The sequence below is a fragment of the Leptinotarsa decemlineata genome, unplaced genomic scaffold (assembly GCF_025532065.1).
Source record: "Leptinotarsa decemlineata unplaced genomic scaffold, Ldec_3_MD MMD2_P_RNA_scaffold_14, whole genome shotgun sequence".
Classification (NCBI taxonomy): Eukaryota; Metazoa; Arthropoda; class Insecta; order Coleoptera; family Chrysomelidae; genus Leptinotarsa; species Leptinotarsa decemlineata.
In genome coordinates, this window is record NW_027412528.1 from 11,295,709 (window position 1) to 11,306,795 (window position 11,087).

Consider the following 11,087-nt stretch of genomic DNA (forward strand, 5'->3'; position numbering starts at 1 on the left):
TGCCGCCCCTTTTGTCTCTATGTTAGATGACTTAGGAAATGAAAAAGAAGGACCCTATCACCTCTACTTCGACAATCTATTTACCGGCATGAATCTTCTTCAACATTTAAAAGATACAGGTTACCAGGGTACTGGTAACCTCTACCTCTACTAGAGAAAACCGAATTCCAAAAGACTGTCCGATAACAGACAAAAAACGTAAGGGGTTCATATGAAGGAGCTATCGAGAAAAACACTGGAATTATGGTAGTTCGGTGGGCTGATAATAATGTGGTGACGGTTGCATCGACTTGCCATGGTATTTTACCAGTGTTGCAAGTAAAACGTTATAGCCAAGCGGAAAAAAAGATAATCCAAGTATCACGTCCAAACCTAATAGGTGAATATAATTCGCATATGGGTAGAACCGACTTGATGGATGAAAACCTGTCAAGGTACAGAATAGGCATTAGAAGCAAAAAGTGGTGGTGGCTAATTTTTACTTGTCTTATTGATGTAGCGGTCACAAATGCATGGCAAATCCATAAGAAATCAGGTGGAAAACTAACTCAACTTGAGTTTCGGAGAGAAATTGCAACCGGCTATTTATAAAGTTATGGAAGCGCTCCTAAACCTGGGGGAAGACCTAAAACCTCAAAATTGAGTCTATCTTTCAACAGGATTTCAGATGATGTCAGATATGATGGAATAAATCACCTAGTTATTGAAATTCCTGCAAAGAAAAGGAGAAGGTGTGCAGGAGAAGGCTGCATATCCAGCATAAAAACAATGTGCAGTAAGTGTGATTTGGGTCTTCGTATTCCTTGTTTTTATATTTTTCCAAGTAGTTCATGGATTGTATATCTTTAAATGAAGTGATTTTTGTAAAAGTTTTTTTCAACAAAAATTTGGTATTTTTTGCAAAAATTTGTCAAATGTTACCTATAAAAGAGTCATTGCAGCCTTTGCTTATGAAAATGTCCTAAAAATCAAAAGTAAAAAACTTCGGTTTTGAAGGGTTAATGGACCAAGAGACAAATTGCTGGTTGTACAGAAGAATACCCCAGATAGCGACAGCGACTAGCTAGCAAAAGTATCGAACGTATGTAAGTTTAGATGAGGAATATAAATATGTAGGAATTAGTAGTCTTGTAGTAATTGGGTATTGGTATATCAAATAATAGTTCAAACAAAATTAGGACATAATAACAACACCCAATTCTATAAGATTAAGTAAGTAAATTAAGAAAAGCGGGTACGCCAGCGTAAGATGATATTATTATTATATTTATTTTGAATTAAAATAGACCCGAAATAGATCGAGAAATATGGCATTAACTCTAGCGCGATGACGACATATTATATGTCCTCATCTTTTTATTAAGCGCTTTTTTAAACTTCGAGCAGAGATCGAAATTTTTTTAAATGAGAAGCAGCGCCCTTTTGCCGATTTAGAAAATAGTGAATGGATGTCGAAGTTAGCCTTCTATGTCGATTTGACAAATCATATGAACGAACTGAATTTGAGATTGCAAGGAGAAAATCAGCTTCTCCCTGATTTAGTCACCAATATCAAATCCTTCAGGCAGAAAATAATATTATTTCAATCGGAATTACGTAAAAAATGTTTCACACATTTTGAAACATGTGAAATATTCAGCCACACTACAGAGACTGAATTTCCCGTCAATTTTGCAATCGAAACTTTGAGTGCTTTGAAGATAAATTTTGATACTCGTTTTTCAGATTTTGATGTCATTGCGAATGAAATTAAGCTTTTTCAAAATCCTTTTGATTCTGACATTGAAACCCTGGCTCCGGAAGTCCAAATGGAAATTATTGATTTACGGTGCAGTGACATGCTTAACACATTCAATGCTAATGACGGTTTTTACCGACATGCTTCCACTTTCAGTAGTGCGCATGACGGTTTTTCCGTCATCAGCAGTCCAGTACAGCGTTCGGAACCGTACGATAATTATCGTACACATACGATAATTTTGTGCCTACGTACGATGTACGATAGCATATTATTATCGTACGCAGATTGTACGATAATTTCTATCATGATGAAAAATTTGAGAATTTATATTATTTCACTCATGCGTTGATAGTCTAAATCGCACTAGCATGATTTTATTTTGTCCAATAAAATCTTGGGAAAATACCGGGAAATACAAGTTCTCTATTCCTATTGGTCCTTACGATCCGCTCTACTAAGTTTCACCACTGTCGATACTGTAACTTTATCCAGCGCCTGCTGTACACGCTTTCTTATTGGTTAGTATAGCATCTACCAATGCGAACAAGAGAATATAAGTTCGATATTTCGATATTTCGATTATGTTCACACTTCATATGTATCGTATATTTTGTATAGAAAAGTTGGCAGTTATTTCGTTATATTATTATGATTATATGTCTGTATTCACTCTGACAAACGGAATTATTCAAATTAAGTGAAGAAAGAAGTAATTTTCTAAAGCAGCAAAATTTTGATTACACACTCGGAGTGATTGTTATCAATGGCAAGTAGGTATATTTATCAAATACATTTTTTCAGTGGCTGTATATTTTCTGTAACTTACTAACCTATTAATTATTTTTTATCTGTGCAATGAAGAATGAGTCCTAAATGCAAAGTAAATAGTACGAGCAGTCAACTGACTGAATCAGACTCGGATATCACACCTCCCAGAAAAATAACCAAGATCAACAAACATCGCCAGCAAAAATTCAGAGACGCCTGGCTTAAAAATGATGATTACAAGGAATGGCTTAGTAAAGTGCCTGACGACCAGTACAAAGCTAAATGCCGTACATGCAATGTAATAATGAATGCAGAGTTGACTGTGATAAAAAATCACATGACATCGAAAACTCATCTTCGAAAGCCTTTAGCATCTCAACAGTCAATTTCTACTTTTATAAAAAAAACTGACGAAATCAGCACGAAAGCCAAAGCAACTCAAGCACTTGAATTAAAGTTATGTGGTTTTCTAGCCGAACATAATATATCCTTCACCACTTTAGATCATTTGACAACACTATTGAAAAGTTCTGTGCCAGACTCTGAAATTGTTAAGAACATGCAGATGAAATCGACGAAAGGAACTGCGATAATAAAAAATGTCATTGCTGAGGCCGAAAAAGAACATCTGCAAAAAAAATTGCAGATCAATCGGTTCAGTGTTTTAATTGACGAATCAACTGATATTGGGGGCATACAAACGATGTGCATCATTGTGAGGTAAAAAATAATAATCATATTTCACTGCTTTTACGGATAATAATTATCTATTATGTGTTTTTATATTTTAAATTTTGTAAAACAGGTTTTTTGACGCTGAAGAGGGTCGAGTGGTCAGCAAGTTTTGGGATCTCTGTCAAATTTTCGAGCAAGATTCGGAGGTGGAGAGTGCTACGGCAGAATATTTGTTCGGACTAGTAATGAAGTCCTTTGAAGATTACGAGATTCCATTAGAGAACATCATTGGATTCGCGTCGGATGGAGCCAGTACAATGATGGGAAAAGATAACTCGGTAGCTTCAAGATTTCTCGAAAAATGCCCTGGCATTTACATTTTCAAGTGTATATGCCACTCATTGCATCTTTGTGCCAGCAATGCATGTAAAAAATTACCAAGAAGTTGTGAAGATCTGGCTCGTAATGTCTATGGTGAATTTAAAAACAGCGCTAAACGACAGCACTTGTTCAAAAAGTTCCAAACATTTTTAGACATTGATGTTCACAAAATTCTCCGCCCAGCACAAACGCGTTGGTTATCTTTAAAAGCGGTCGTTTCGAGGATAATTGAACAGTGGCCTGCACTCGAATTATACTTTAGAGACCAAATGCTAACTATTCGATTAAAATCTGTTGAACAGATTGTCCAGGCTCTCAACAATCCGATCATCAAACTATTTTATCTTTTTCTGGACTTTATACTACCTAAATTTACTAAACTAAATGAACTCTTTCAGTCATCGTCGGTAGTTGTTACAAGCCTCCATGATAAAATGTGTAAAAGCTATCAAGAAATTTTAGAAACGTACATGTCCAGAGATTATATTTATCGAACCGATTTAAGTGAACTAGACCCATGCAATGAGTCGCATCGTTTACGTCCGGAAAATATGTACTTCGGAGTTGAAGTCAGAAAAATGCTAGATCAGGTCGAAATTCGCAATAATGAAAAATTAAAATCAGATTTCGCTACGACTTGTACCGATTTTCTAATTGAAGGTTGTAAAGAAATTAAAAAGCGCTTTGATTTTTCAGATCCTGTTTTAAAATTAGTCTCGTATCTGAATCCGTCAAAAGCAATGTTGAGAAAGACCAGAGATATTGTCCCCAGTTTGCTGCCCTTGATGAAGGCTTTGCCTCGTATTGCATCAAGTGATCAACATCAAATAATCGATGACGAGTGGCGTCAATTACCGTCTTTCGAGCTCCCGGCAGGTATTGATGTAAATGATCCGGTCGATATTTTTTGGGCAAAGCTGTTGGAATGTGAAGAAGGAGATCAAGGAATGACTTTTAAAAACCTTTCAAAATTTGTGCTCGAAACAATTTCACTTCCACACTCGAATGCTGACAGTGAACGCATATTCAGCAAAATTAACTTGATTAAAACTAAGGCTCGCAATAAAATGACAATTTCGACGGTAAACGTGCTATTAGCTAAACAACGAGTTAGAGGTAAAGAAAACGATTGCACAACGTATGATCCATCACAGAGTGAATACAGTCGGATGAACAAAGCGTTACTATACAAAAAAAAAATTACTACAGAAAGCACTGCTAAAACGGTTCAAGATTTATATAGTGACGCGGATGTAGAGGAATTTAATAATATTTTAATGCCAAACGATTTCTAAGTGATAAAACAAATAATTAATCTTTATGAATACCTTAATTATATTAAATTATTTCTTAAAAACTATATTAAAATATAAAAATTATATTTTCTGTTTTTATGAATATAAGTGTATATTGATATATAAAAGAAATTCTTTCATTTTTTATTTCACTACCCATTCATATCCATTTCTTCTTTATAAATACAAAATTTTGGCGTGTTTCATACCCAACTTGCATGGGAACAGTGAAATTTTGTCTGAGTGAATTTTAAGCTTGGCGCGTTTATTGAACTTAAAGTGGAAAGGGAATCAGTTCAGGTCTGTACCACGTGTAAAACATTTGGGTTTCAGTGTTCTGTTGATTTGACAGCGGTGGTTTAAAAAAGATAAACTATCGAGTACTTGCATGCATATCAATATTACAATTTATATGATTTATTTATCTATAAGAGACAGTATCCTAAAAAATACGATAATTTCGATCCATGTACGATAATTTTACGCCCCTGAGTACGATAGTCAGTCCACTTCAAGTTGCTAACGCTGGTCCAGTATATCAAACTTTAGTATTCGTTCAGCACTCAGCTAGGGCAGTTGTTATTTTGCGAGCGTGGTTAAGAAGTATCAGTGAGTCTGAAAATTGTGTTAGCCAAGTTTGTTATGGCGGATGACGAGGCAGGGCCTTCTGGCGCTAAAAAAGTCAGAATACCCAACAAACGGTACTATTTCAATTCTGAAAAGGACCTAAATGAGTTGGAAAGGTTGCTGATGGAATCTGATGACGAACAATTGTCAGAAGATGTATTCGAGGATGTTTCGGATTCGGATGAGGAGTATTTTCCGGAGCACGACCTGCACAAGGGTACACACACTTTGAGGAGGGATTTGAGAAATTTATCTGATAGTGATGATGACAATGGCTACCAACAGTTACCACTTATTCCACCACCTGTTACAAATACCGAGACATGTGCAAAAACAACGAAGCAATCCTTACCTCCACCCCCTCGTTGGTCAGAAGATACATCCAGCATGAAAGAAAATTATTTCATAAAACATATGGAGTTTCTCATTTCACCAGAAGGTAAGAAATATTAAAGTATTTGCTAGATACTTGATTTGTTTATATTGTAGGTAACAAACCAATAAACTTTTTTGACATGCTAGTGGATGAAAATTTTTATGAAATCATTGCGGAACAAACAAATAAGTATGCAGAGGAAGTTTTCCTTGCTTCGACTATGTTACCATCGGCACGGATTACTCGCTGGCATGATGTTACTGTCGACGAGTTACGAGTATTTTTTGGTGTATTTCTGCATATGGGCATAATATCTACCAACCGACTGCAAGACTACTGGAAAACTACTCGGCTGTTTTCTATGCCATTTTTTGCTCAATCGATGAGCCGGGACAGATTTCTTTTGATAATGAGGTGAAATTTTGAACTAGTATTTTCAATACAAAAATGAAATAATGAATAATTTTCAGATGTCTACATTTTTCACCGAATCCCTAAGATGGAGATCCAACACCTACAGATCGCCTCTACAAACTAAGACCCCTCATTCAATATTTCAATAATAAAATGACCGAAGTTCATTACCCTGACAAAAATCTATCATTAGATGAATCGATGATTGTCGTTTAGGCAATATATAAAAAATAAACGCCATAAACCGGATGGTACTATTTTGAAGTTTTCTGTTTATACAGGACAACTGGATGATTTTGGAGGCAAAAACCGTGCTTCCAATGTAGTACTTGATTTGATGGGAGGGTTTCTAGATTCAGGGCAAGCAGTATTTATGGATAATTATTACAATGGTTACGACCTTGCGCTCAAAATGTCCACACGCAAAACATACTGCACAGGTACAATAAGAATCGACAGGAAAAATGTTCCAATTGAGGTCAAAAATAAAACTTTAAAAAAAGGAGAAACAATATATAGATGTAGAGAAAACGGCGTAATGGTAGGAAAATGGCGTGACAAGCGGGACGTGCCCTACATTACAACCGAATTTACAAATGAAATGGTGAATTATACAGATAAATTGAACCGCCAAAAAGAAAAACCCAATCCTGTATATCAATACAATAAGTTTATGGGCGGGGTGGATCGACAAGTTCAGCTGATGGCATATTACTCATGTGAAAGGAAATGAATAAGAAACTTGGCTTGCACATCCTTCAAATGTTGTTGCTCAATTCCTACCTATTATTCAAAAAACGAACAAAGAGTAAAATGACTATGTATGATTTCAGAATGAGTATAATCGAGAGAGAGCCTAGTGCCTGAAAAGCTTCAAACACCGCTAACATGCAAGGATAAGAACCATAATCCCCACAAAAATTCTATGGGGTATAATGGAAGAATTTTGTCGAGAAGATGTATTTGGTGGTACAAAAACAAAAAGAAGATGAAGGAAACAACCTTCCACTGCAACGCGTGTGACAGTACGCCATATTTATGTGTGGATAAATGTTTCGCTGAATACCACGCAAAGTTGTAGAATATGAATAAATTTTATGATTCACATGTTCCGTCTTATTTCATAAATAGTTTGCCAGAAATATTATATGTATTTGACATGACGTATAAAACCGCCATCAGCATAACATAATGAACTCAGATGCGCGTGATGGTTTTTACCGCCATGGTCCTTTTAGCCAAAATTTTGAAGAATCTTTTTCACTTAACCTTAATAAGTCTCTTATGTATAAAAGGTTTAATAAATTTGGTGAAAAAGTGTCTTAGCACCGTGAACACGTACTGTACTTTATTTCGCAGCGAACGTGTTAAACGTGTATAGAAAAATACTTGTCGACGCGATTCATGAAAAAATATCCGGCTTGGGCCGGAAATTGAAGACTGAAGGAACCTGGCTCTCGAAAAGATTGCTTAAGTGCGGAAAGATATCATTTCTGAAAGGGGTGGCGATTTCGAACGGTACAAAGCGGGCAATGAGGATCATATCGGATGAACATGATGGGATACCTACATTCCAAAAATACCTCTCTGTATGATCAGCACAGTCACTGAAAATATCGCCAATAACGATTGGATTCCTGACAGCGTCTTCCTTGTATATTCTGTTGAGTATCTCTCTCTTTTCCTCCGCAAGGGAATAATATCGAGTGAGCACAACCCCAGAGATATCCTCTTATGTCTTTTATGGCCGAGTACCCTGGGGGAACCCCCATTCTCAACTTTTTCTAACCATGTTATAAGAGAACTGTACGATAAATTGACGATATGGGTATCTATCCTGAAGCAGCTCAACCAAATTGATATTGTACTTTTCCACAATTCATTAAAGTTAGCCAGGTAAGAAGGTCGGGAATAGAGCTGATCAGGATTATCACGGACATCTATAGTATAAACGTTGTATCACCTAAAACAGCGAGCATAACTGCGAAGGAAATCATCAAAGAGGCATTATCTCTCTTCACAACAAACAAGGAAGTGTTGGACATGCTCACGCTCGAGATCGAATCCAAAGATGAGCTTATTGAGACATTACTGAGAGTGCGGCCTTTCTTTCCTCCATTGCTGCATGAACTGTACAGAAACTCCAATGCAGGTCTAGTTTACAATAAACAGAATGGGTTCACAAACACGGTTTTAAGGATCCGTATCATAATATTACTGGGACGAATTCAAAACTTATAGACTCAGCATAATCTTTTCTATGGACTCCCTTTCAAAGAAAAACGAACTAATGGAGACTCATTGTTCAAAGACTTAATAATGGAAGGGTGGTGCTCATATGAAATCGCCAAGGCTATAAGGAAGGAAACATAGGAAATAGAGATTGAGGAGATCACTCAGTCCCATGGGACAATTCTATCCCCCAAAACCTCAAAAATAACTATATTAGATATTCCAAATATCAATATAATAGAAGATGTTCCTCTGGATTATATGCATTTAGTTCTCTTAGGAGTGATGAAAAAACTACTTTGTGCAGTCTGGTGCTATGGATCACCTCCTCATAAATTTTCAAGTAATGAGTTCACTAGAATTTCAGAGTTTTTAATTAATATGATTCCTTTTGTACCTTCTGATTTTGCTAGAAAGCCTAGATCTTTGAGGGAGGTAAAGAGGTGGAAAGCTACAGAGTTCCGCCAATTTTTACTATATACAGGGCCAGTTGCTTTGAAAAATATACTATCAAAAAAGAAATATCAGACTTTCCTGATATCATCAGTGTCAATTAGAATTCTTTTGAGTGAAAAATACTTAACAATGTATATCGATTATGCAGAGAAATTACTTGTATGTTTTGTAAAGAGTATTAAACAAATTTATGGAGCCCATTTATTAACTCACAATTTCCATAACTTATTACATTTAGTAGATGATTTGGAATACTCGATAATTTTAGTAACTTTGAAAGTGAAAACTTTCTTCAGTATTTGGGAACATTGATTAGAAAGCATGGTAAACCTTTACAGCAGGTGATTCGTCGTTACTTTGAATCATTTAACTGTGGGAGAAAAATAAATATCTCTCAGAAAATATTAGGTTTCAATTTGATAAAATCTCATTGTGATGGTCCATTGATAGAAGGATGTTCTGCCCCAGAATTCAAATCAGTTGCTGTTTCAGATTTTAGGCTTTCGTGCACTCTCAGAGATTCGTGCTGTGCTTTGAAAGATAGGACAGTGATAGAAATAAAAAAATTTGCCTTCTCCACAGTATTGAATAATTATGTTATGATTGGCCAAGCATACATAAATAAATCAGATTTCTTTGATTTACCACTAGCCTCGTCATTACTAAACATTTTCAGTGTTCACAGTTTAAGTGAAATGAAATATTGGTTGATAAATGATATATCCCATAAACTCGTACGTGTACCTTATGATGATATTTTTGTAGTTTTTCCTTCAATTCATGCCCGACAGGAGTGAAGATGCTTCTGAGGGGTTTGGTTGCTTTAACAATTTCGGTTGTAATAGCAGAATAAGACCCGAATTCATCAAAAACACAAACTAAGATCAACGTCATAGAATACAGTTAATTTTCCTGACTACCCATAGTTCATAGTTTGGGGGGAACTGACGGTGGACATTAGGTTTTTTTAAAATTTTTGTGTTTTACTAGCAGTTAAATTGTCCATTTGTACTTTCAGTATTTATCTAATGATATAAATAAACAAAATTTTACACACCAAGAGTTCTATTAGTACTTGTTAAAGCTTTCTAACTTTATTTGTTGAGCATTGGCCAAAATAAATGGTTTTGCTATTTAGAAACTAAGACTTACATGATAAGTTATTCATTTTTAACTTGAAATGGTTAGTGAATGGGGGTATTATTATCAAATCATCAAAATCTGTGAGTTGATCAAGACAGAATATGTGTGTGTGTGTGTGTGTGTGTGACTGAAGATCACACACAAATAATTGTGTCATTCATAATTCAATGTTCATTTATTATATAATTTTTCTTGAATTTCATGTTTCTAGGATGCCTTGGCTGATAGTGAAATTCACAGAATCAGATGAAATTGAGGCTGTACCTGAATGTTGGTACAATAAAACTAAAAAAACATAAGTCGAATGGAAAAGGCAATTAGACATGAAACAGAGCCTGGAGACGATTGGCGGGAGTACAGTGTGGTACTAATGAGAGAAAAGAAGTATGACACTTTCCGAATCGCTTGTACGAAAGCCTCCAAATGTTGTGTCACCTCAGAACTATCTGAGGTCGATGTGGTATCAGAGAAAAGACAACAAAAGAAGAAAAGCTACTCCTCTGACAGTGAAACAGAATCAGATTTAGAGATTCCACAAATACGTAGACCTATCAGAAAGGGTGAGTTGTGATTTCTATAAATTTTGTTTTAAAATATTACAGCATATTATCCATTTGAATATGTTAGGTACTTTTCCTAAAATTTTCTATACATAATAATTTTCTCAGAGAGTGCTTTATGTATACAGACAACACATTTTATTTCAGGCACCAATCAGTCTGAAAAAAATGCTTGCCGAGAGAGCCAGGTTGAATCAGGTAAGTGAGCAATTTTAACGATATCTCTTGTTTCATACATATTTGTGATGTCAAGAATACCAATTAGAATAACCTCAATAGATAAATTTTATAGAAATTTATAAACAAACTCATCAAATATTGCAAGACATGCAATGTGTTTCTTAGATGCAGTCTTCGGGACTAGGTACCATTGAGTTTTCACAAACTAATTTTTTTTCAGTCTCAAATGTGATGGCGGT

The 11,087-nt window shown here is 35.5% G+C and overlaps 1 protein-coding gene across 1 annotated transcript; it reads left to right on the forward strand.

Annotated features, from left to right (window-relative positions):
* The first annotated feature begins 1,940 nt into the window (after positions 1-1,940).
* On the forward strand, positions 1,941-4,860 carry LOC141482607 (protein FAM200B-like). The gene is made up of 3 exons (XM_074176165.1): positions 1,941-2,511; positions 2,603-3,229; positions 3,315-4,860. The coding sequence occupies exons 2-3, from the start codon at positions 2,604-2,606 to the stop codon at positions 4,858-4,860; spliced, it is 2,172 nt and encodes a 723-aa protein (XP_074032266.1). The 5' UTR covers positions 1,941-2,511; position 2,603.
* Positions 4,861-11,087: the final 6,227 nt, after the last annotated feature.